Genomic DNA, 26,509 nt, shown 5'->3' with positions numbered 1-26,509 from the left:
TACTATCCAGGGCAGACAGTGCTAAACGTTGAAGCGTTAGTTGACAAAATGCATGTGGATCGGATGCAGAGTAATCAATCAGAGTTCTGCTGGGAGATTCACTGGTGCCTCATTCCTTTAACCTCTGCAAGTCTGGGTAGCAAGAAGTGTTTTTTTTATTAAAATACAGATTATTTTTCACATGGCTAGCTGCTTTATTAATGGAGGAGCTGCTGTTGGATTGGGTGAGGCAGGAAAACCCTGTTCTACCAGTTTGGTTTTGACAAGAACAAAACTCCCTTTTGCAAAAGCTCATTTGATCATACAGCTACTGGGTAGTTAACACTGCTTTAGTGAGATCACTGAACTCTAGTTCCTGTTCTTAACATAGTTCTAGTTTCACTGGAACTGCAGACATTCCCCCACCCCCACCCCTAGGGATTGGCTATTCCGGTCATGTGACCTAGACACAAAACGGGAGCTGTCAATACAGTGGAGCAGCAGAAGGGAAGATGACTCTGGGCTGAAAGTAAGTAAAGTGATCTTACTCTTTGTGTGTGTGGTTTGTATAAATGGTGCAGCGCTTCAGATTTTTGCTGAGTTGAGTGCGCAGCAATGAGGGATAGTCTGGTACTGGGCTTGTGGTGAGGGTATGTGGGATTTGTGTGTAGGAAGTAACTTACACAATGCAGGCATTTTGAAAAGTCCTTCGGCAACTTTTGCTTTCATGGCAGTTGGCAGTGATCTAAGATGAGCAAATAAAAGCATTTGAAGGGCTGTATAAACAACAACGTTTAGACTTAACAAAATTGGAGCAAGTTACCATAACAATATAGTTAGAGAGAATTAACATAGCAGGTAGATGCCGGTCCAAAAAAAAAAGTAGCCTGTCCTCAAATAAAGACTTCTGGCGCTTAAATGTTTGCATAGATAAATGAAATATAAAAATTGAGAAACTGAAACTGTCTCCCTAGACAGGAAGAAGGTATTGCCAAGTCGGTGGTTTCCTTTTTTGAGCCACTTCTCGGTGTTTATGAATCACACAGCCGCCGAGGATGGAGTTTCATTTTCCAGTTAGAACGAGTCTTCTTCACCCTGCAGTGGACTGTTCTGTGTTTTGCAGATTGCAAACCTGACGGAGTATTCTGTAATGTATAAAAGACTTGCTTTCGGGTTACTGCTATCGTATTAGCAACAGATGTTTTGTGTCTCTTGTGCTGCAGTAGGCTTGTCTCTGAAAAAGGGAAGGTTGTCTCAGTAGAGAGTTCAGAGTGAGACTGTGTGATGTGACACCTGCTTCCTTTTCTCATTTAACCCCTCCATGCCCAGTGTTCATTCATCAAAAACCATTTGCAAGACCCCTTTAATACACACTAAAAGCATCCCAGCTTGAGAGCCCTCTCAATATGCTGGGATTGTAATAAAATATAAATGATTAAATAGTTTGGAAGTCAGTATGTGATGCATGTTTTGTCACCTTGTCTCATGTTCTATGCGCGTGATTACATCTATACAAAGCATAAGATATTCTAGGACTCTGACAGATCCTTAATGTAGAATGAACATTCAGCTGAAGAGCCAGCTCTGTAGTGGAGAGGTCTTATACTGGTGTCTGTATTATTAACTCATCAGCCGCTAGGAGGAGATTCCTTACAAAATGAATAAATTATATCATTTTTTTTTTTTTTTTTTTTTTAGTAGTTTTCAGTTTCTCAGGAGTAAAAGTTTGTCGGTCCCTCTCTATCAATACTAACAGAAACCTCAAATTTTGCAACCAGGGCTTTGAAAAATACCTACTCATAACACTTCTCGTTGAATGTACAGTAGTGTGCAAATTTATTAAAACCACTTTGCTTTAATTGGGCATCTTAAACAACTTCTAAAAAAAGTCTCCTGCATTTTACTATTTGTGGCTCTCTTAGTTTTTCTCTTACATGTGTGATCTATTAAAGTCCTCGATTTTAAAATTACTAATTTGCCTGTTTTTACATTTTCCAAGGTTCAGTTCCGGTGGTTTTGATTTCATAGGCACAACAAATGAACACCACAGAAGCGATGCGGTGTTGTATTACCTGCACGCTGCTGTAGGTGTCATTTCCAGTGTTAGTGCATTCTGCACTGTCGAGTGTTTAACAGCTCCGGACGGTGTCTCCTCCTCTCCAGCGCTGAGAAGATGGAGCAGGCCTTCGTGCAGCTGCAGGAGCAGTTCTTCAGACTGCGGGCGCTGTGCATCAGACAAGCAGAGATGCTGGACAGACTGACAGCCAGGCAGGGCTTCCCAAACGGTAAGAATTCACCTCGCTGTGCCTGGGACAGACTCCCAACACTGCCGAGCTGCTCTTCCAGCGATGGCCTCCCCTCCCTCTGCAAGCAGGGCTCAATGTGGAGAATGGGTAGTAAAGCACTGTGCTGTTCCAGTGATACCCTCCCCTCCCTCTGCAAGCAGGTCTCAGTGTGGAGAATGGGTAGTAAAGCACTGTGCTGTTCCAGCGATGGATCTCCCCTCCCTCTGCAAGCAGGTCTCAGTGTGGAGAATGGGTAGTAGAGCACTGTGCTGTTCCAGCGATGGCCTCCCCTCCCTCTGCAAGCAGGACTCGGTGTGGAGAATGGGTAGTAAAGCACTGTGCTGTTCCAGTGATACCCTCCCCTCCCTCTGCAAGCAGGACTCAGTGTGGAGAATGGGTAGTAAAGCACTGTGCTGTTCCAGCGACGGCCTCCCCTCCCTCTGCATGCAGGTTCATGCAGGTCTTGTTCTGGTGCTTTGTGATGGTCCGCTATGAAAGGCGCTATATAAAATAGATTATAAAAGTTTACAGTGGTGTTTTTGCAGTTCCTCCCCCCCCATGCTTTTTCCATGGTTGAATGATTTGTTTACCAGGCTATTAATATGCTTTTCCATACCCCACTTTTCTTTACTATGCTTTCACTGTGCTTGATAACACTGCTATGCTTTTACTGTGGGGAAACTTAAAGGTTAAGGGTTAGTTTACCATGGTTTGTGTTTCAATATGCTTTACCATACCTCCCTGTGCTTTACAATGCTTTGCTACGCTTCACCGTGCTTTCGCTGTGCTTCATTACACTGTGCTGTGATTTTACTGTGGTAATGTTTTATAAGGGAAATAGTGGAGGGCGCTGTCAAATCAGAGTGCAGGTTGATCAAATGAACCTGACGCTTTCTCGTCTGTGGCAGACGCTGGCATGCCGGTCTCGATGCCCATTCAGTGCACCGAAGGAGACCGGAACCGCTCCGAAGGGCCCTTCAGGAATCGGGAGCCGCTGCCGACGCCGGGCCAGGTGGAGAAGCCCCCCAACCCCGCTGGAGACCACCGCCGGGGCAACTACAACGTCAAATACCCCCCCGGCACGGACGATTACGACGTCCTAGCCAACGGGCTGGAAGGGATGCAGATCCACTGCCTGGCCAGGAAAACGGGAAACAAAAAAGATTTTCCGGCTCATCCTCTTCATCATCATCGTCATCATCATCTGTTAGGTGGTGCTGATTCTGACCGGAAAACCGCTTCACCGCCCCCTGCTGGCGCCAATGGGGTACTGCAGGCTGGTCGGCAGACGGGTGTGAATCATGTGGCGTGTCCTGGAGGCCTTTATAGACCAGAGGAGGCAGCTTGTGGTTCAGAAACGGTCTGTAAAAAAGACTGGCTGGAGCCAGAACTGGAGCAGAGAGGCCATTTCGAGGTATGTATTTTAAATGTGATGTAACAATAGAAACCAGAGGCTCTGGGGTCTGGGAACAGTTTCAAGATTTATCAATTCAATTTCAATTTCTCTCCGCACGAGTGCAGAATATGGAAGCCAGACAAAGCTGCCTGGTGTTTACAAGAGCCTTTGACTGTGGTGCTGGTTCTGTGTTGGGATGTTCAGATGACTGGAGCCCCTTTCTGTTTTCCTGTAGATGCCGTGGACGCCGGGGTGTCAGCTGGACAGCGAGGCGCTGCAGCTCGGGGGGATCCTCCTCTCCAACGTCACCCTGAACTCTCAGGTCTGCGAGTTCTGCCAAGCAGTGTTCCCCAGCGAGACCACCACGAGGGGGGAGTACCTGCGGCACATCACCGCACACATCACATAGAGACCTGAGACCTCTACTGCACACATCACCTAGAGACTAGTACTGCATGTATTACCATGTAGCTGTGTAGAGTGTCTGGATCTGTCCTGACATTAAAAGGTGTTTTTTTTTTTTTTTTTTTTTAATCCCTTTTAAGCAGCTTTCATTGCAGAATATCCTGTCATCTAACATGTACTGTCTCGGCACTGATACCCTGTAGCTGTGCGTGGAGCAGCATCATGTCCTCGCTGTCATTTAAGGAAGCTAATAAACTAACCCATTCACTAAATCTTGCCTGGAATGCAGTGGTGTTTTTGAAGACCTCGAGAAAGACTTCTAATCAAAATGTTTGCATAGAATTGTATCCCTTTTTACTTTTAGAATGGGCAGATTACTGCCAGTAGGATTTCTGCTGGCCCTGCTTGCAGCCAGCAGTATCATTCTTTCTAGAACGACATGTTTCTATAATCTTAAAGCCAATAACACATAAATATATCTCTTTCTTAAGCCCTGATGTTAATCAGCTTCCAGCCCAATTACTGGCAACAAGAAACCCCAATAGGCTCCTGCCAATAAACAACTAACTGTCCCTATAGACCCTCCATTTAGCATTACTAGTACCACATGTACTACCATTATTTTATGGTACTGTGATGCAAACACGTGGATGACGTGAACAGCAGCGTGTCTGAACATGCATTATTTAAGCAGTACTGTATCGGATTTCATGCTCTCGGTTTGTGTCGCTGTCTGCAGATCTTGTATGATGTTCGCTGGCATACCGAGCGGTGGTTCTTGCTGTTGGTTGAAGGTTGTGTTTTTTGGCAAGTCTGTGTTAATGCGAGGGTGAGTTAAGGAGCTGCTCTTCGGTCCTAGTTGCCCGTCATGGACATATGCAATGCAGGCTAACCAAAACGACTTTATTGGTAAGCACCAGCCTGCAAAACTCAAACTGCATCCCAAGGGGCAGATCAAAGGATGGCTCTGGCTCTTCTCTGTACCTTTTTAAGGTACAAGGGGATACGTGTCCCACAGATTGAAACGACGCTGGCTTTATTTCTGCAATGAGGTGCGCCAAACAACAGGGGTTTGAAATGTACCGTCAGGTGCGTCCAAATGGTCAGTTTCCTCCTCGCGATGCTTGAGTCTCTCTCCGATGTATTTTAAGAAGAAACAGTTTGAACAAGCGCTCAATTCCTTGGCTACCTCAAGGGGTTAAGACACTTTGACAGACACAGTATTTATCTCTCTATGGCAGGCTTTCAGAATGGAAGAACAGCTCCTGAATTCAGACCAAAACATCTTCACACAACCCTATCAAAACTAAATACAGTATATGAGTAACTGCAAACATCATTAAGATAAAGGGACACTTTATATAACCTGCTGCTCTCTGTTAAGGTCAATCAGGATGCACAAGGAATTGTTTTATAAACCAGACTGCTTGGATTGATTCTCCCTGGCTGCCGATCGGAGCCTAGCAGTGCTTCAGCCTTCTCAGTTTTAATGGCTTTGTTAGCAGATGGGAAGCATCCTGATTTTTGTATTCCAAAAATATTGTATTCCAGTATGTGTGGTGCTGTAACTGCTTTGGCAATGCTGCTGATGTTAGTCATGCCAATAAAGCACCTTTGAGTTTGAATACTGTCTATAGTTGATGTGATGCAGCCATGTGGCTTGCATCTGCTTGGATCAGAGGGAAGTGGAGTCAGATTACAATTGGCTATGCTGTTTAGATATTCTTACGTAACTATATATATATATATATATATATATATATATATGTTATTATAGAGATAAAGATTAGGTGCAATCTAATTTTCACCGACCCAGGGTCGTGGAGTGGAGATCTGTATGTATTTATTGCTCCCTATACAATATTCTACAGGGATTTGTGAACAAGATTTCTCTTTTGGAAGTATAGGGATCTGGTCATCTTCAAGGTGATTGCTCACAACACATGAATTCCATGAATCTGGCCTGTCATTTCAATTCCATTTCTATAGGTCTGTGTAGGTGTGCAGCTTTGAATGTAATAGTGGTATGAAAAAGCATGTGTTTTCATTTTGCAATACCTGATCCCCAGTCCCAAACTTCCACACGTTCCCTCCTGTGAGGTACTACTGTCCTGTATGCTGCATGCGCCTCCCAGCTGTGTCATTTAAAAAAAAAAATGCATTCTATTTAATATGTGTACATACACCATGCATTTATTGTCTTTTGAAATTTAATTTAAAAAAATAAATCACAAAAAAAAGCCCAGCGCAGACTATGTTTAATGGTTTTAAGTTAAACTAAATAAAAACAATAACAGAGTTAGTAAAAAAAAAACAAAAAAAAAACACCACCACCACACTGAATACTAAATACATGGAAACTTTTTTATTTTGTTTAAACAAATTGAGTTCACCTGCCCATCGGAACACTGGGTGCATCGTTCAATACCTGACTCAATTTTAATAACCGGCAGTGGCGTGGCTCCTGACGGCCCCCTGTCCTCCTATTGGGCGGCGGGCTAGTGATGCTCCGACACCCCCCCGAATACACGGTCAGAGCCGCACACGCAGCGCTGTGTTACCGCCTCAGCTGCGCTGGACCGCCGGAGTCTGTTGCCAGCCAAACACACTGTAGCACAGCGGCAGTGGCGATACTGTTGTGGCGGATGCTGAATACTGTACTTGGGGGAAAAAAAAGGCTGACCAGAACGGATTGACCCTCGACTCCGGTTCGGAAGAAGGCTAGAAACAACAGCACGTACAATTCAGCAATGCCTGCCGGAAGCAACGACCCCGAATGCATTTTGAGCTACCAGGTACCAATTATATATATTTTTACTATGCGTGTTTATTATTTACAGCAAATATTAACGTGCCTGTATGCTGTCCAGACGTTTCAAACACCCATACCGCCTGCCTGCCTGCCTGCCTGCCTGTTGGTTGAGACGCTAAGCAAATTTTTTGAATTTAATTCAGCCTTGAATCATTATTTGACGGTGTAATAACGGCCTTCTAACGTTATTCAAGATTATCCGTATTATTACAGTGCAATGCGAGGGCTAGTAGTTGTATTGTGGGCTTCTCTCTTTCCATACTGCTGCTAGACTCGAGTGTTTAGGTCTGCGGTAGTCATTTGCAACGCATCTTGTCACTGACAGGTGAAACCAAGGACAGTAATTAATTTGCATAGTGCCACACGTGTGCGTGTGCGTGTGCGTGTGCGTGTGCGAGTGCATTGTTCTGACACGTGCATGCTTCTGGTACCGTTGCGCTTGCGTGTATTTTATTTCGTCTCTCCAATATTAGTAACTCTGTCTCAAATGATAGCCTAGGATACATGTTGGTAACAATTGTGGTTTATATGCGTTTATTTATTTATATAGACATTTACCTCGAGTTCCCAAACAAACTGGACCCCCTTCTGTTCTTCTGAAGGATTGAAAGAGCTTTGCCATGTGTTTATTCCTTAAGGAGAACTGCATGTTTCTTTATTTTTGGTTACTGTCTGTGACCTTGAGAAATGTTTTCATGCAGAGCTCGATGCAACGTTGCAGCGAAAAGAATACCGTTTTAGGGTTTTTTTTTTTATATAAATATGAAAGGAATAATTTACCCTGGCCTCTATATACCCGTACACTTTTACACGTCATTTAGTGTTTTAAAATGATTATAGTCTATCGCTCTGTCCATGCTTGGTTGTAACACAGACTCTGATATTAAGAGCCACGTCGGACAGTGCATACCGGCTGTAGTTTATTCTGCACACGTTTTAATTAATCAGATGTCTGTCATCAGTGCGGTGCTGGTTTGTTTTGATATCGATCTAAAGATCATCAATGCCGCACTGACATCAATGCGCGCTGTGTACCTGCTTTGAGTTGCGATTGCCTGTAGCGTTCGTTACCGTAGTTACCATGGAACCTCAGTCACTTACTAGTGGGGGGGTCTCAATAATAATAATAATAATAATAATAATAATAATACAGTGTTTGGTAAGTTTACAATAAATGTACAATTACTGTCCGTAGGTAATTAATTGGTAGAGGTGCAGAAAGACGCTTTTCAGCGAAGGGCCTGCTGAGAGAATTCAAACACTGAGCTGAAGATTTTAATCAACTCTCTTAATTACGGTTAGGGTGAAGGTAACGGCTCAGAGAGAGCGTTTCATGTGCTCCAAAGAATGTATCGCAGTTTTACACTGGCCCGTCTTTCTGCACCTATGCCGGATGTTTTAAACAAAGAAACTGGAGAATGTTTTTCATGAGCTGTTACTGAACTTGCTAAGAATGCTGGCTGTTCGGAAGCAAATATCACCTCCTGCTGCTGCAAGTAGTTTGGCTGTGCTGGCAGACTTGGGACCCCAGCTTGATCCTGGAGCTTCTCTTTTTTGGGGGGGAATGTACACAAACTGCACTGTCAACAAGTTCTGCTTTGTGCTGCAGTGGAATGCACAGAAGGGTGAACAGAGAGACAGAGAGAGAGAGAGAGAGAGAGAGAGAGCTGTAAAAGCCGATTCTTTTTTAGCTGTGGTTTTTTAGTTGAGGAACCAAGCCCAGAAGTTTAGCAAAGCAGTGTGTCTTATTTATCACATGTGGTGGAACAGACTCCTGCTTTCAGTTTGCATTGTGTGTGTGTGTGTGTGTGGGAGGGGCATTCCTACTGTTTAACTTGAGTAACAATGACTGATGCATATGTTAATAGACCTGACATTAATAGAGTTAGCATCTAATCTGCTTTATTGTTTAACTCAGTAGCAGCAATTCAAGATGTAAGTGCGCTTTCTCTGTCTCTCTCTCTCTCTCCTCTCTCTTTATCTCTGTTGACAAAAGCATCTGTTTTATGACAAACAAATACCAGTCTTGGACGGCTGTACGTGGGCAGCTGCTATGAAAGCAAAGCACATGCATATTCAGCTTAGCTGTTGTTACCTCTGACCTGAGCATAGAATGGTTTAATCAGGGGCAGTGGATTAATGACAGTGCTGTAGAATTGAAGGTGGGAGGGCAGGGTGCATTTTAAATAGTAGACAGATACCTTTTGCATCCCTGTATAAAAGCCAACATGTTGGTAGCATGCATTCCTTGCCATACGAACCCTCGGAACTGAAAAACCAGAAAGGATACAGTTTTCTTAAGCCTGTGCTAGGCGATGCTTGCTGCAAGGTTTTTTAAATTGCCTGTCAGATCTGCTGTCTTGCCCATCATGACTGAAACGGGCTCCGAGTTACACAATCCAGACTCTCCCAGGACTCGCATCATTTGCATGGCAAATCAGTGGATAATGTGCTGCTATACACACCCTACTCAAAGTCAGTGGAAAAAATCATTTTGCTCCACAATGCTCTTCCTCAAGATAGGGTTAGAAACGAGTCCAACTTAACTCCCCTTCTTTTAGGTAGAGTGAAACCACCAGGGGAGGTACCAGGAATGAAAGCTGTTGGACCCCCTGCTAAATCAAAATGATCGCACTCCCCACAGCTTGAATAGGTCTCTGAGTCTGTAGGGTTTAATATTAGGAGCTGTTCCTGCAGCTATAGGGCAGGAACAGCTTATTAAACAAGGCATGTACTTTATTGAGTTGTGAAACCCAGGGCTGGCTTGCTGACCCCTTTCTGTTCACATCGGTAACCCTTTTCTCAGCTTCATCGGAGCCAGGAGAGGAGCTAGACAGACAGGCAGGCAGGGAGACAGGCAGGCAGACAGGCAGGCAGGCAGGCAGGCAGACAGGCAGGCAGGCAGGCAGACAGGCAGGCAGGCAGGCAGGCAGGCAGGCAGACAGGCAGGCAGGCAGGCAGGCAGGCAGGCAGGCAGGCAGACAGGCAGACAGGCAGGCAGGCTCCATTGTTCAGTCCCCTGTGACTGTCTGTAACACAAGCCGCTCCGTGCATTTTATAATTCTAAGTTAAAACAAAAAGCTTGCATCACAGCTGAGTATGTGGGTCACTGTGGATGGGGGAGCTGCCAGTGCTGTGTCCTGCAGGTCAGTGCATGGTCTTCGTTGTGCAGAATTTTCTGTGTGTAATGCACTCATTTTGAAGTTATATTTTGTAACGGGAGGGAGGCTGGCTGTGAACCGGCGACTTGGCACACCGAAAGCAAGAGTCTTAACCGCTGTGCAAAAGAGCCGGGCTCATCTGCATTCTGGGTTTTAGAGCTTTTTAACATCGTCTGTTACGCTTTTCCCATGATTATACCACACATTTAACATAGTGTGCCTGGACGATCTCCCGTCTCGTTCTTGGTTAATCGGAGCAGAAGTTTAATGTGATGATGCTGATAAGATATCCATGGCAAATATTTGACCAGCTGCCCTTTTTTAAGTCCGTTGCCTGCGATGGCTCTGTTTATCCATGCATGTCGAAGTGTACCTTTTAAAAAAAGGTACGAAAAAGGAGCCCCCAATTAGTCACGGCTCCCGACTTGAAGGCCAGCGGGTGTAAATTACATTTCCATTTAACATTTAATGGGATCTAATCTGAAGCACAGAAGGTCACTGAAACAGCGTTGAAAGAGAGCAACGCAGTGAGCTCCACAGTCACGGTTCTCTTACCATTAAGCTAAAATGTTCCACTTAGTCTAAACAACACGCATCCTGCCCTCACACTGTGAAATCCCTGGCAGCCGCGATCCTGCAGTCTGTGAGATCACAGAGATTGCTTCTGCTTTCTCACTGTTGTTGCTGAATAGTTGCACAACTTTCTTACACTCTCCAGGATTATAGGAATTGGCCGGGTTTCCAGTCTCATTCCCAATGCCTTTTTAAAATCAATTCCAATAGTGTGGAAGAGACTCTGCTATGTGTGGTTTTTATTTTATTCTCATGTTTTGAAAAGATTATGAACTGTCGCAACACTGCCGGCTTGCGTTGCAATTGAAAGGTATGTTTCTACTGCTCAGCCAGGGCGAGCTGAGAGTATAAGATGGACTCCCTTGGGAGGTAGATATCATTGGAGGAGATGGAGGTTGACTGTCGTCAAACCATTTTACTCCACGCTGTACATTCCTGTAAAGCTCAGGGAACACGAAGCTACTTTGTTGCTTGCAACTTGGTTTCAGTCCACTGCACGGCACACCAGGGGAGACTTGGGAGTCAGATACAGCAAAGCCTCAAACTAGGTCTCCTGGAACCAGGTTTCAAGCCGCTGTTCCTGCAAACGTGGCTTCGTGTTCCCTCAGCTTTAGAAACGCAATAATTAATCCAGGTTCAAACAGTGATGCCCATAAAGACAGCATTGTGCATTGATGATGGCAGTTCTTACTCTATAGCATTCCTTTCTTATGCATACATGTGTTCCAGTAACAGGGAGGAGATTAAATAATGCAGCCCAAAATACAATGCCCCCCTTTCATGTGGAGGCATTGGGATGCCTCCCACAGCGTTCCACGCCTATCTCCTCTGAACACGCAAATCCCAAATCCTCCCTGCATTTGAATAAGAGGAGCCCCGCCCCTGAACGTATGGATTTAAATATGCTAATGTTCTGTTTCAGGGATAGTTTCCATTGCCTCATCCAGCAGCAGGGAGCAGCTGCTGTGCTGGGGCTGGGTTTTCAAGGGCACTTCAGAGAGGAGAGAGAAAGGGAGAGGAGAAAGGGGGTGGGAAAGGAAGATAGGGGAGGGTGGAGTGGAAATGTTCTACGGCAGTAGAAGTTGCAATGGCGGTTGATTTGGTTCTCGGTTGTAAAGGCGAGGGAAGGACAGCTTTTCTTGTTTTGAATTCCAACACATTGATGAATGGATTTACTTAGTACCTGCCGTTTTTATTTTTAAAATTGCGAGTCAGAGTATCGGACACACCCCTACTGATTCGATCCTTATTTGCAATGCTGACTAACTATTCCTGCAAACATTGCTTCTGCAAAAAAAGTCCTTGAGGGGTGTCCAATCACAGTCCTGGAGGGCCGTTCCACTCCAGGTTTAGCAGGACAGATGAGATAATGAGCGACTTCAGGGTCTGGATGGAGGTTTTAACTGGTTCAGTTAAACCATCTAGAGCAGGGTTTGGATCAAAGCCCTGGAACCCATTTTAGCCCATCCTTGATGCAAAGCATTGCATAGAAAGGATCATAATTGCTTCCTTATTTCTTATGATTTAGAGGTTTTCTTTTGCTGTTTTTTAAGCTGTCAAGGTACAACTGTTCTCTGTTCTCTTGGCAGGAAACAGGGGCACCAACACAAGTGTGGCCTGAAGGCCCTGTTATTATTCACACAGCGAGAGTGAGTCACTCTGTCGTTTTAAAGCTGCAAACAACCCTCCCACACTTTTCTCCTGTGAACGGGCAATAAAATGCAGATTGGAAACTACAGTAGCTACTCAACCTGACAGCTAAACCACTAATCATTATATAACCTAAAATAGCATGGGTACCATTTCAGAAGATGGGATGGGCATGTCATCAAACAGACGATTCTAATGCTAGTGTCTTCATCTGAGTCATTCAGAGGAAAACTAGCAGACCAGTGTTTGGGATAATGCCTTTGTCATTGTAATAGAAATAAAATGCATTTTTTTATTGAGTATATGAGGTCCTACACATGTACCAGACGTCCCAGGAAAAATTGGGATTGTCTCCATTTTAAACAGCACATTGCTGTTTTGTGTTCACGTGTGTGCATACAGCACACGTGTGCACACATGGTAGTTAATTTAGTATTTTGTTATTTTTTTCTTTCATGGTTTTTGTTTTGTTATTGAGCGAGACTCTGAGACTTGCTCCTTGCTGTGTTTGATTGATCTGGGAGCAGCTGGGGATTGGACAGCTGCATTTGTATTGATTTTAATAGACAGGTAGGAACCACTGTTAAAAAAAAAAAAACGATCGCATTTTTGTTCCTGCATCTGGCGTTGACAGAGCGGACGTGTGTGTGTGTCTGACAGCCCTGTCGTGAACACCTGTCTCTGCAGCGGTGAAGGGGTCTGATCTGTATTGTTTGCTGCACGTGTTTTGAACAGGCATCATTAGAAACAGCCAATGTAAAGAAGGGGTGGTCAGTCGTGGTCCTGGGGGGCTGTCTTTGTTCCCACCCTGCTCTAAATTATTTAATCGAACCAATTAAATCTCCATCCAGACCCTGAACTTGTTTGTTATATTTCAGGAGAGTGGTTACCCACCCCTGGGTAAAGTCTCCCTTGGCAGCCACTGATTCAGCACGCCTGGGAAGAAAGCCAACACTTCCAGCTGAGACGTTTGCCATTACATTTTAGTTTCTGAAATGACGTGTAGTCTGCAATGTGTTTGAATAGCCTCTTTCTGCACCAGCCTGTTAGTTACACATAGTAAAGGCTTGTACTGGAGTCTGGAGATGGTTGCGCAATGTGGCCAGCTGGAGCTGGGAAAAAATTCAACTCTGGCAACCAGTCTCCCTTCAATCGCAGTCGAGAGACCAGAAATCACCCCCAGCGACTGCCGTGCGATTTAAAATGTGAACCTGCCTGTAAGCGTCCGTTTTTTAATTTGATACCGTTCGTTATGACACCAGTCATCTGTGCAGCCTTTCGGTACTCTTGTTGGATTTTAACTTCCTTTTTGAATGATTGCTTGCAGTCAGGTTCAGTGAGCGCCGTTTGAAGGCTTCGTTGGCAAACCGTCTACTGCACAGTACGCTGCTCCAAAAGTGTGGTCTCCTGCCGAGCTTTGAAAACTCAAACTTAAACACTATCTCTTCCCTGCAGCGTCTGCTTGTTAATTTGGTGGCAAATATTCTGCAGCAAACTGTCATCTGTGTTGATGTTTTCTTATCAGAAATTTGACAATTTGTTTGGGCATAGCAATGACAATGTCTCTCGCTCTCTCGCTCTCTCGCTCTCTAACAGCCTGCTTAGGCCTCTACTCAACAGTCAAAGCCACTTTGTACTGTAATGGTACACAAGGTCAGATTTGACTGACCAAGAGCAGTAAACAAGACCAGATAGTCTTTCTCCAACCCTAGACAAAAACATCAACTGTTGGAGCCTCAAATATTTCTTTTTCTACCACAGACACTTGGAGCAGCTGTTTTGATGTCCGTTTAGTAATTCGCTGCTAGATTCCTGCGCCTGGGTTAAATTGCTTTCTTGTCGGTTATATTTCTGACATCCTTAACTCTCGTTCTGTCTGGCTTCATGGCCTTTAGCTGCATCAGCCACGCCTCAGAGGGCAAATGTTCCATCGGCATTGAAATTTTATAATTAAGTAGTAAAAAGGCATGCAGACAATGTTGGCTCCAGTTATTTAGCATCTTTATCATTTAAAATAATTAGCTAATGGCTGGAAAGTGCCCTGAATGTTCTCGTTCTTACTGGTCTATGATCTGCTGTTCACTTCTCTGCAACGGGAAAAGCAATCTGCTTCTCCTTAAAGAGTAAGTAGTGGGGTTCTGAAAAATCTAGCGTTATACGTCCCCACGTGTTGCTACAACTGTTTAAATAACGTACCTGACATTTTTCTTTTCATTGGTAACATCCTGCCATCTTTTTACATTTATAACTTTAAAGTCTGTTTCAAAGCTCTTTTCACAATGGCCGCTCTAGTGCACTGATAGTGTCAGGATTATTACCCACATTGCCAAACGGGTAACACAGCAGTAATGATCCATGATGTGTTACAGAATAGAAAAGCCAGAGCACTTGTTATGTTTTTTAATAAAAAAAAATATCGCTCTTCCTGCAGTGATTTAGAGGACAGATCTCAACCCCAATGCACTAGAGCAGCCATTTTGAAAAAGAGCTTTGAAACAGACTTTGCCACATTGGCACACGCTCATCGTAGCTGGCGGCTGCTTCAAGTCTGCTCAGATCTCCGCCTCTTAGAGGGTGGTGGAGAGCAGTTCTGAAGGGTGGGATCTAAACAGTAAAGGGGTCCTTCTCTCCAGCATCGTGCCCTAAAGCCACCAAGCGAGGTGCTAGTCTGCTTCCAAGCACTTCCCCCCTCACGCAGTGTAACTTCGGTACCTGGCAACAGAGCTATCGTCAGGGGAAACTTGGCACAGCATGTTGTTTTTTTTAATGCTGTAGTTGGCTTGGGGAGGCAGGGCATGTTTGCTGGAGCAGAGCGGTGATGTAGGTGCTATGTGGAGAACGCAGATACAGTAGAGGTCAGAGAGATGGAATCCCAGATAGTTCCTGGGAAACGGGAAATAAACTGGGAAGCATTTACCCTCAGTAAATGACTTGTCCCTGTTTACCTCATGCATGCGTGCTGTTTTAATACAGTTCCTAATGCCCAATTTATGCATGATTTAAGACTGATTTAATGAAGGCTATTTTTAGTTGGGGGAGGCAGGGGGGGGACACTCTCTCCCGACAGGAATTAAAAAGATTTCCTGGAATGCTGTGTTTTTATAGTTGCTCGAAAGTGCAGATTTAGCAGCCTGAATGCTTAAACCTACAGACAAATACAGTGCATTTATCATTTAAACAATATACCTAACTGATCCGAGACCTGATGCAGTGCTAGTGCTAGTATCTAACCCTGCTTTGGTGTAAAAACATAACGCAAATGAGAGGAGTTGATTTGATCTATCAGTCAGTGCTTGCCCGGTTTATGTTAGCTTATTGATCCCAGAAATTTGTGTAGAGCGGTCTTAAGGGATTCTAATGACTCCTGTCCTCAGTTCCACTCAAATTCCGTTTCTGTGCGGTGTTTGAAATAGTGATTAGGGTGACTTGATGTAAAATACTTATTCTGAGCTTGCTCGGTTTCTCTGTTAGTTTCTATCTTCATAACTCTTTGCTGGACTCTTGCCAAAGCCGCAGTTTCCTTTTTCTGGCGCAGGGACCAGACTTAACCAAAATAATAACCTTTGCAAACTGCTCAACGGTTTGTGATGAGGTCTGACGACAGCAGGGTAAAGAAAAGAGAAGTAAAGACCCACTCTCCGCCGAAGCTGTGTGCTGACCAGAAAGAAAAAATGGAACTGAAGCTAATAATTACGTGCTAGTTATCATGCTTCAGCGATGTGGTTTTAACACGCTTGTACATGTTCATTTCTAACTAGGCTTTAATGCACATTGCTGTGCTTTCACCTTGCTAGACTGCGTGCAGAGGGAAGGAGAACTAATGGGAAAGTGTTAACATTGTGTGTTTAAAACGCAAATCTGTATACAAGTCTAAGAAACATAACTACACTTAAAATAGCCAACTACTGCAGTAATATAGCAAAGGTAACTCCACTGAGCAGAACAGAAAGAAATGTATCTGCTAGTTATCTTAAGCTAAAGATGGACAAGCTATTTTTCTGCTAGAATTGGCAGTGTGTCACTCGAGCTGTCAACTCGAGCTGTGGATCAAGAAGATTCTTTGATCAAGAAGATTCTTTGATCAAGAAGATTCTTTGTGGAACCGCTTCAAATCTGAAGCGTGCTTTTAAGGTTTCTTTCAGTCTCTGCTCAATTAAAATGCAGCCACACTGTAGGGACCGCACGCCTGTACCTGAATCAGGCAGCTGCCCTGTTAGGAAATGGAAAAAGACTAATGAAATCCTGTGGGTGCTTACCTGTAAACTTTGTGAAATGAGAATCGTTGATCTTCACGATTGGGTTGCTAGGGGCGTGCTGAGCTGTAAAAGCCTCTTGTTGATCTTTCTCTGTCTTATAACGCACACAGTGAGACGGTAAGAGAAGGGTCTGTTTTCTTAATACAGCTGTGGGTGTTTAACATTGGGATGGGGGGGGTCTTACACAGGTCAACCTGCTTATAACAACCTCAATGAGACGGTGGAGACAGAGTGTAAAAGGGGACTATACTGTATATTGCCTTTTAAGAAATATTTATCGGCATGTATTAAATAAATCCATTTAATGTGTTGATTTCAAAACAAGAAAAGCTGTCCTTCCCTCATGTTTACAATTCCAGTCGGTGGGTTTTAGAACCCGATCGGAAGCACATTTTCCTCTCACCCGGGGCGCTGGCATTTTTACTGCCGCACCGAAAATATCCGCGCCCGGATGAGAGGAAAATATATTTTCGAATTGGATTTTTAAAATGTATTTTTCATCTGAAGTGCCATAACACAGCAGCTTCTAAGTGTACAAACTCAATAATGTTCATTCCAGGAATAAAGATTTTAAATAATTAAGCTAACAAATAATGAATGGTGCTGCCATCCATTCCTGATTTAATTGATATGGTTTTCGAAGACTCCTCAAGAACGGTCTGGTTTGGTGTGCTGTATAATCAAAAGGCTGTTAGTGTCTGAAAACTCCGGCGCTGTGCAGAGAAAGGTCGAACCAATCTCCCTGTTCTCGTTTGCAGAGCTGTGCTTGTCTGGGTCAGAAATTGCAGGGCTAATTGGGTGTGTCTCTGTGCCTCAGTGACTGGACTCCTGATAACCCTGCCACACTCCTCTTAGTTATCTCTGCAAGGAGGGAGCACAGCAAGGCTAAGAACATAAGGAGGCAGTGTGGTCCAGTGGTTAAAGTCCAGCGCTTGGAACCAGGAGGTCCCCGGTTCAAATCCCACCTCAGCCACTGACTCATTGTGTGACCCTGAGCAAGTCACTTAACCTCCTTGTGCTCCGTCCTGCGGATGAGATGTTAAATAAATGTCCTATTGTAAGTGACTCTGCATATAATGCACAGTTCACAACCTACCTCTGTAAAGCGCTTTGTGATGGTGGTCCACTAATGAAAGGCGCTATATAAAAACAAAGATAAAGTCGATGCACATTCCTGAACAAAGATATCCGGTTGGAGCAGCTTGCCTCCCAGGAGTGAATTGCAGATGGGATGGTCCTCTATTGAGTGCTGTTGCTTTTGTCCCTGCAGAGGCCCGATGAAGAGGCAGTGGTTGATCAAGGAGGGACGAGCTCTGTTCTGAACATACACTACGAGAAGGAGGAGCTAGAAGGTAGGTGGCCGGGGTTTTTTTTTTCTTCCTATCGCACAGATGAAACCATCAGACACACAGTGTACTAAAAATACAGAAGCAGCACGCCTCTGCAGTACCCTTCTACAAGTATACCGAAACGAAAGCAGAGCAGAGTGTGGTAAAACAAAGCAAAAGCATGATAAAGCACAGGGAAGCATTGTAGAGAGGTATGGTAAAGCATATTAAAAAAACAAACCAGGGCAAACTAACATTTATAAAAGTTTCCCCATAATAAAAGCATGGTGAAGCATTGCAAAGCATGGAGGGGTGTGGGCAAGCGTATTTAAAAAATGCATGGTATAACCATGGGAAAAGCTGTGCCAATTACCGTGCCAATTTCCCCTGGTGAACTTTTAGAAGGGCAGTGCTGGAGATGATCTGCTAATTGCCAGAGGATGTTCCATATTGATATTGATGTGATCCGATTATAAAAACAGGGGACTAGCTATGATAGATCCTGCATGATTTTTTTAAGAGCCTTGGTGCTACTCTCTGTATGCTTGCATGTAAGAAGCTTAGCAACAATCCCGTACGATCTGGGTGAAGAGAGAACAGCGGATTGGAGTTGTGATTCTGTCAGTTGCAGCTGTTTCCCACGGTGTCCCTATAAACTGCCCATTCACGTGGCTTTAAGGCTCCCGTGTGTTGTAAGCCGACGGAGAGCTAGCTAATTCAGCGAGCAGCTGATGCATGGCATATTGATTATCTTCTTTTAAAAAAAGCTGGACAGTATTGAAGATGGAAATTACAGCTGAGCTGAACTTCCGGAACCACTGGGGCTCTGGGCGAGAGCAAGACTTTTATTTCACCAAATTATTTTTAACCAAAAAATTACAATATACTGCAGTGTGCAAATGCATTAGAACAAACCATGTGCTTCCTGCGCTTACGAAATCAAAACACTGGAACTGAAAATCCATGTCAGAATAGGCAAATTAATGATGGTCTAATTTCATTGACGACTTTAATAGGCCACAAATGCAGTTAATTAAAACATAGTAAGAGAAAAGGAACACAGAGCCACACATGGTAAAATGCACAAAGTGGTCTAACATTTTCACACACGAGTGTCTATTGTTGCTATATCGTGGATTACTGACAGAAAATTGAATTTTTTTTTTTCATGCAGGTCAGTATATCAGAATTCTTTTTTAATCTAGGAGGGTCATGCGATACCAGCAGATATGAAGAGGGTCAAGTTCAGCATGCATCGGATTTAAAAAGGATGAATTATTTATCCACGCAGCATCCGCTAGCAGCTTGTTCCATAGTAACAAAAAGCAATGCCTTCATTTGCATGGAGAGAGGGAGAGGAGAGAGAGATCAAAGTTGCTTCAGCCCTCACTGGGTCTCTGTCTAGTAACTGCCTGGAATTATTGTATTATTGTACTGTTGTATTTGATTCAATATGGACTATTTAGATCTCTCTTTATTCGAGTGAATAAACTAACTGAAAATAATATGGTCTTTCTCTTTCTTTCTTTCTTTCTCTTTTTTCTTTCTTTCTCTCTCTCTCTCTCTCTCTCTTTCTCTCTCTCTCTCACGCCTCTCCCTCTCCCTCTCTCTGGGTTAAAAACCCTTTATTTATGAGCTCCGACTCTTTGGCTCAATACACTGAGTTCCTCCGAGCTGTCAGAACACAGAAAATAAAGACTTTGGGGACCTGCGCGGAGAGCGATCCGGCAGTAAATCTGTTAAGTGTGACGTATCCCAGGGGCTTAGCTGCTTACTGTCAGTGTGACACAGTCACCTGATACCAGCCCTCTGCCAAACATACAGATACATTAAAGAATCTGCTTAACACCGGGACTGAATAATAGGGTGATGTGCAGCCCCTTGTCTATCCATGTGCTCCAGTATTGGTTAGCATGCCAGTGCTGCAGCCACCCTCTGGGTTCTAGGCACTAAAGCATCAGTAACCGCTTGAAGTGCAAGGCTTAAAAAATAATTTTGAGAAAAGCTACTTTTATTTATGAAACTAGATGCTGTTTTTTTCGTACAAGACCAGTTTTATTTTCCCGGTCCGGCAACACATAATTTACTGCATATGAGAAACTCTGGCTTGTGGGGCTGGATTTAAAAAAATAACCCTATAGAAGGGTGGCTAAAGCATGGTATGGGATGTGATACAGAAAATGGGCATTACAGGGTTAAGATAAACTTTTGACTACTTATGCAATAAGGATGAGACCAGAGCATGCTTCACCTTAACAATGTTAACATTTAACTTTATTGTTTAGGTACAATACATGCCACCAGTGTTAAGAGATAGGCAATTGATTTAGATTACCTCCTGGAGAGAGCCCTCAGACTTATAATATGATCTGGAGGTACTGGGAGCTTCTCTGTCTGTGTCGCGTCTATGCCTGGTATTTACTCTAGTTGGCTCAGAGCCTACGTGACTACATTTTGCTTCTGTTCTTTTACAAATTACAATACCAATGAGTTATTCACTCAGGTGCAACCAACCACTAACTACTCTCCTTTACAAGGTTACTGGGTTCAGCTACAGCATCCATATGCAAGCCTACAGTACCTTAGTATTTGCCATAAACAAATGCAATGCGTGTCTATTGAGGCATTGCTTTGGTCCTCATTAGCTCCTGTATGAAAAGCAGTTTTTTTTCCTTTGCTTTTCTTGCGGTTACAGACAAATGCAACACAGATGTAATAACTGGTAACATGCACTTTAGTTTAATGATCTACAGCAACTGCATTTACAAACTCGCTGCAACGGTTCAATAGCCTGAAATCAAAGTGCTTTTAAAAAGGAACAACGTTTTTATTTTTGCTGTTGTCAATACAAATAATTACCCAGGCTGGTGGTGGTTTAGCATCACTTAGAATTGATTGAGACATAATACCAAATATATTTGAACATCATTTTAGATATTTATTATTTAGCCCAGGTCAGTGCACCTGACCTGGGCTCTGGGCCATGTGGATTCTGAGCGGCTGCTTGTTTTTTTCAGGTCACAGGACGCTGTATGTGGGCGTTCGGATGCCGATGGAGAGACAGAGCCACCGGCATCATCGCCCCCATGGGCCGAAACACAGGAAGAGGGACCGGATAAAGGGGACGATCCAGGAAGAGGGGCCCTCGCACGGTAACAAAGACCCATCACGTTGACCTCCCAATCCATCGTGTTGATCTCCCTACCCAGTCTATTAGCCTCCCTACCCATCGCGTTGACCTCCCTGCCCATCGCGTTGACCTCCCTGCCCATCGCGTTGACCTCCCTGCCCATCGCGTTGACCTTCCTACCCATCGCGTTGACCTCCCTACCCATTGCGTTGACTTCCCTATCCATAATTTTTCCATTGAATAATTTAAGGACGGTGTTGAAATAGGTGTCTTATTTCCATCTCTGCACAGCTCTTTAACATCTCCTGAGGGTGTAACACAGCAGAACAGAGGAGGTTGTAATTTGAAAGAGGGATTTTTAGACCGTGGGGAACATCTGTTGCACTGTGCAACAGAAGTCTCATTTCCATCCTTGATTTGTGTGATTGGTGATCTGTGCCCCCTACCCCTGTAGATACCCCGTCCCAGCGTGTCCAGTTCATCCTGGGGACGGAGGACGACGACGAGGAGCACGTCCCCCATGACCTGTTCACGGAGCTGGACGAGATCTGTGTGAAGCAGGGCCAGAACACGGAGTGGAAGGAGACGGCCAGGTAGGGGCGCTGCACTGCAGGCTGGGACCAGCAGGCCTGGGCTAGGACTGGAAGAAACCAAGTCCAGCAGAAAAAAAAGTGTTTTTTTTTACTACATTGTGGGATGCACTCTGGCTAGGGATTCTGTCCCCTGACGTTAAAAGCTATAAAGCCATGAATGCAGACAAGACCTGCTCTTTTGCATAGCGGTTAAGGCACTCTTTTGCAGTGGGTGGGGTCACTGGTTCACTCCCAGCCTCCACCCTGTTATGAAAAATAACAAAAAAGATGCAGTGTTGTCAGACCTCAAATAATGCAAAGAAAATAAGTTCATATTCATTTTTAAACAACACAATATTAATGTTTTAACTTAGGAAGAGTTCAGAAATCAATATTTGGTGGAATAACCCTGATTTTCAAGCACAGCTTTCAGGCATCTTGGCATGCTCTCCACCAGTCTTTCACATTGATGTTGGGTGACTTTATGCCACTCCTGGTGCAAAAATTCAAGCAGCTCGGCTTTGTTTGATGGCTTGTGACCATCCATCTTCCTCTTGATCACATTCCAGAGGTTTTCAATGGGGTTCAGGTCTGGAGATTGGGCTGGCCATGACAGGGTCTTGATCTGGTGGTCCTCCATCCACACCTTGATTGACCTGGCTGTGTGGCATGGAGCATTGTCCTGCTGGTAAAACCGATCCTCAGAGTTGGGGAACATTGTCAGAGCAGAAGGAAGCAAGTTTTCTTCCAGGACAACCTTGTACTTGGCTTGATTCATGCCAAAGCTGCCCGATTCCAGCCTTGCTGAAGCATCTTTTTTTGTTATTTTGACCAGTTGTCATTTTCTGCAAATAAATGCTCTAAATGACAATATTTTTATTTGGAATTTGGGAGAAATGTTGTCAGTAGTTTATAGAATAAAACAAAAATGTTCATTTTACCCAAACACATACCTATAAATAGTAAAACCAGAGAAACTGATAATTTTGCAGTGGTCTCTTAATTTTTTCCAGAGCTGTGTGTGTGTATATATATATATATATATATATATATATATATATATATATATATATATATATATATAAAGGTATGGGTGGTTTGTGTAATACTCCCTTGCAGTTTGTAACCCTGCCCCGCGTGTGTCTGTTCCCGGCTCTGCAGGTGGCTGAAGTTCGAGGAGGATGTGGAGGACGGAGGAGACCGCTGGAGCAAGCCCTACGTGGCCACGCTGTCCCTGCACAGCCTGTTCGAGCTGCGCAGCTGCCTCATCAATGGAACCGTGCTGCTGGACATGCGAGCAAGCACCATCGAGGAGATCGCAGGTACGAGCAGCGCAGGGGAAGAGCTGCAGGCGTCCGCTGAACTTATCCAAGTCTTGTAGGGTCTTCATGCACGGGCTGTTGTTTTGGCTTCAAATTGCAACGTCCTATTTTGAGGACAGTCAAGTGAGACGTGCCCGTAATCAGAGCAGTGAAATTTCACGCCAGCTATGAAGCAGAATTAACAAGCCGAGGATATTGCTTCTGTTTTGTACTCATGGTTCCAAGTCTGAAATCGAATTACCGTGCGTGTTTGAGAGGCGGCTCCAGGCCTTGCTGGCTTGCTTGCTAATTGAGTTTCAGAGCTTTGCTGGTGCTTATTACCGATCAGATTATATCCATTATCCACAGAGCCTTCAAAAGCCCATTTCTCAGCACAATACTCTAAATCTGATTTGGATAACAATGCTGTTCTAGATCAGCTTCTGGATATCATTGGATCCTCAGGATTACGACACTGAGCTCCACTGCTGGGCGAGGGGGGTGAAAGGGTTAACAGAATACTTTTGCAGTTTTGCTCAGCGACGTGTTAAAAGGGAATGGGAATTGGAACTGGAATTGAAAAGCCGGAATTGACCCCTGACCCCTGGTTGTGTTTCTCAGACATGGTCCTGGACCAGCAGGAGGCCTCCATGGAGCTGGACGAGAGCGTCAGGGTGAAGGTGCGGGAGGCCCTGCTCAAGAAGCACCACCACCAGATCGAGAAGAAGAGGAACAACCTGCTCCCCATGGTGCGGTCCTTCACAGAGGCCGGCAAGAAGCAGTCTGAGCCCCACTCCATGGACAAGAACGGTGAGGCAAAACACAACCGAAGAATTATCATTATTATTATTATTATTATTATTATTATTATTATTATTATTATCATTATCATTATTATTATTATTATTATTGGTCATTTGGCAGACGCTTTTATCCAAAGCGACTTACAAGGCGCTGTACTATAGCACAGGAGCAATTTAAAATGCTCCCTCATAAAAGTTTCCCACAGTAAAATCATAGTTTAATAAAGCACAGAGAGGTATGGTAAAGCATAGGCAAGCATTGTAAATCACAGAGGTCTGCTAAAGCATAGGGAAGCATTGTAAAGCACAGAGAGGTCTGGTAAAGCATAGGGAAGCATTGTAAAGCACACAGAGGTCTGGTAAAGCATAGGGAAGCATTGTAAAGCACAGAGAGGTCTGGTAAAGCATAGGGAAGCATTGTAAAGCACAGAGAGGTCTGGTAAAGCATAGGGAAGCATTGTAAAGCACAGAGAGGTCTGGTAAAGCATAGGGGAGCATTGTAAAGCACAGAGAGGTCTGGTAAAGCTAATTAAAAAAAAAACAAACCATGGTAAACTAACCCTTATAAAACTTTCCTATAGTAAAAGCATTGCAAAGTGTAATAAAGCACAGTGAAAGCATAGGCAAGCATATGCCAGTGACATTTGGTAAAGCATATAAATAAAACATGGCAAACCATGGTAAACTTTTATAAGGGTTAGTTTATCATGGTTTGTTTTTTAACATGCTTTACCAGACCTCTCTGTGCTTTACAATGCTTCCCTATGCTTTACCAGACCTCTCTGTGTTTTACAATGCTTCCCTATGCTTTACCAGACCTCTCTGTGCTTTACAATGCTTCCCTATGCTTTACCAGACCTCTCTGTGTTTTACAATGCTTCCCTATGCTTTACCAGACCTCTCTGTGCTTTACAATGCTCCCCTATGCTTTACCAGACCTCTCTGTGCTTTACAATGCTCCCCTATGCTTTACCAGACCTTTCTGTGCTTTACAATGCTTCCCTATGCTTTACCAGACCTCTCTGTGCTTTACAATGCTTCCCTATACTTTACCATGCTTTCACTGTGCTTTACAATGCCTCCCTATGCTTTACCAGACCTCGCTATTCTTTACAATGCTTGCCTATGCTTTACCAGACCTCGCTATTCTTTACAATGCTTGCCTATGCTTTACCATGCTTTCACTGCGCTTTATTACACTTTGCTGTGGTTTTCCTGTGGGAAACTTGTTATTGCCCCCTTACTAATATCACTAAATACAACAATACAATAAGAACTGTGAGGGAGAAGAGACTATGGATAGAACAGAGCTGTGAGATGTTTAGATAAACAGACCCTGATGTGTCTGCAGTCCTCATCCCTGTCAGGCCAGCGGGGTTATTTATTAGACACAACGAAACTCAAGCTTCGTAAATAACGCTGGAGAGAGCAAGGAGACTGGAGAGCAGGTGTGAGGAGGAGGAGGGGGGGCTGATTGGATTTACCTTCTCTTTGAGAGACTAATACATTCATACATGACAAAGAAGAAAATGTCAGCTCCCCAGGGCCGCGGCGGGGAGGAAGGAGGAGGGAGGCAGGGAATTAACCTCCAGGAGTCCTTGGGCTGAGAATCGCCTGGCTTCACTAACACAGCCTCATTAACTCCCTCATCCCCAGGAGAGACAGAATAATCAATGGGAAACGCTTTTAAAATACGCCCGCAGTAAAGTTATTTTGCAGTGTTCCCAAGCTTTTCCCATGCATTGCATTTACCATAGTTTACCTTGTTCAAGGATAGCAGTTTGATAAGACACACCTCACTGTGGCTGATCAAGCTCGTAGTAAAACCTGGAATGGGTGAAACTGCTATGCAATTGGAGTCTTATTTCCATCCCTGTGAAATGCAAGCTTTGGGAGGTAAAACAAAACAAAAACTAAGTCCTCCTTCAAAAATGTATTGGTCTTTGCGCCCTTACCTGCTTTCTACTTGGCTGAAAGGCTGTGTGTGATTTTGAGTGTTTCCTTGTTGACCTCCGTCCCTTCAGGTCAAACTGTGCCCCCCCAGGCGGTCCCAACGAACCAAGAGATGAAGAACGGGGTGCATCACGAAAACAGCACCGCGGACCTGAGCAAGGTGAGGAGGGTCCCCTCCTGCAGAACCTCGGGAGCCCTGCCACAGCCTGTGAACAGAACTGAACGTGTTTCTGTGACGTATACATTCAGTGAGATCATGTGTCTGATCGGGTCCCCAGTGGCTCCTCTGGTAACAGCCCTGCCGTTTGGAGTCAAGCAGGCATGGTTTGAATCCCAGCCATGCCAAGTCGCATAGGATAAGCACCCACAAAGGCACCGCTGCATCTACCTTTCTGAGTTTTGTTTCGTTTCACTTGATTATCAAAAAATGATGTTAAAAGCTTACATGCTTTTTAGTATTTAAATTTTTTTTTTTTGGTAAAAACTAGGGTTACAATATGACTCCATGTACACTAGGGCAGTTTGGGCTTTTCAACTCGCACCCAATGCATTCTGGGAAGTGTAGTCCTGCTGTGAAAGGTACATGAAACATACCAGAAGGAATTGCAATGTGAGTTGAAAAGCCTGAACTGTCCTGGTGTACATGGAGTCGTATGGTAACCCGAGTACCTTCTGTTACATAGAATCAAAACGGATGTTTTTTGGGTTGAGGTCATTTTTGTCTCTCAAAAAGGACTCTTGAGTGAGCTCCTCACCTCGCTAGACGCCAGCAATCCCTCCCTTTTTAAAGCACAGTGCTGCAAAACCATTGTTTTGCTCTATTTCAACTTCCAAGGCAGGGTTATACAGCAACAAAATCCAATTACATAGAAGCGGTCAAGCCTTTACCAAGAAAACACAAACCC

General features: G+C 44.2%; 2 protein-coding genes across 3 annotated transcripts in view; both read left to right on the top strand.

Moving 5' to 3' along the window:
- The first annotated feature begins 17 nt into the window (after window positions 1-17).
- On the top strand, window positions 18-6,100 carry LOC117966936 (TRAF family member-associated NF-kappa-B activator-like). Of its 2 annotated transcripts, none has more exons than XM_059013180.1 (4): window positions 18-508; window positions 2,143-2,264; window positions 3,173-3,678; window positions 3,896-6,100. In XM_059013180.1, exons 2-4 carry the CDS (start codon window positions 2,153-2,155, stop codon window positions 4,067-4,069), a joined length of 792 nt encoding a protein of 263 aa, XP_058869163.1. In that variant the 5' UTR covers window positions 18-508; window positions 2,143-2,152; the 3' UTR covers window positions 4,070-6,100. The 2 variants fall into 2 exon arrangements, with proteins under 2 accessions (XP_058869163.1, XP_058869162.1); XM_059013179.1 differs by having other exon boundaries at window positions 1,979-2,264.
- A 320-nt stretch (window positions 6,101-6,420) lies between these two features.
- LOC117400872 (electroneutral sodium bicarbonate exchanger 1) overlaps window positions 6,421-26,509 on the top strand; it is a 36,851-nt gene continuing 16,762 nt past the window's right edge. Inside the window, exons 1-7 of the mRNA XM_059013168.1 lie at window positions 6,421-6,860; window positions 17,788-17,869; window positions 20,863-20,997; window positions 21,430-21,568; window positions 22,709-22,869; window positions 23,470-23,658; window positions 25,676-25,764. Of these exons, the coding sequence (XP_058869151.1) occupies window positions 6,816-6,860; window positions 17,788-17,869; window positions 20,863-20,997; window positions 21,430-21,568; window positions 22,709-22,869; window positions 23,470-23,658; window positions 25,676-25,764 (840 nt within the window). The 5' untranslated portion in view covers window positions 6,421-6,815. The remainder of the gene's footprint in view (window positions 6,861-17,787; window positions 17,870-20,862; window positions 20,998-21,429; window positions 21,569-22,708; window positions 22,870-23,469; window positions 23,659-25,675; window positions 25,765-26,509) is intronic.

The sequence above is a fragment of the Acipenser ruthenus genome, chromosome 45, assembly GCF_902713425.1.
Source record: "Acipenser ruthenus chromosome 45, fAciRut3.2 maternal haplotype, whole genome shotgun sequence".
Classification (NCBI taxonomy): Eukaryota; Metazoa; Chordata; class Actinopteri; order Acipenseriformes; family Acipenseridae; genus Acipenser; species Acipenser ruthenus.
The sequence above is the reverse complement of the archived record's forward strand: the minus strand, read 5'-3'. Positions and strand labels throughout refer to the sequence as shown.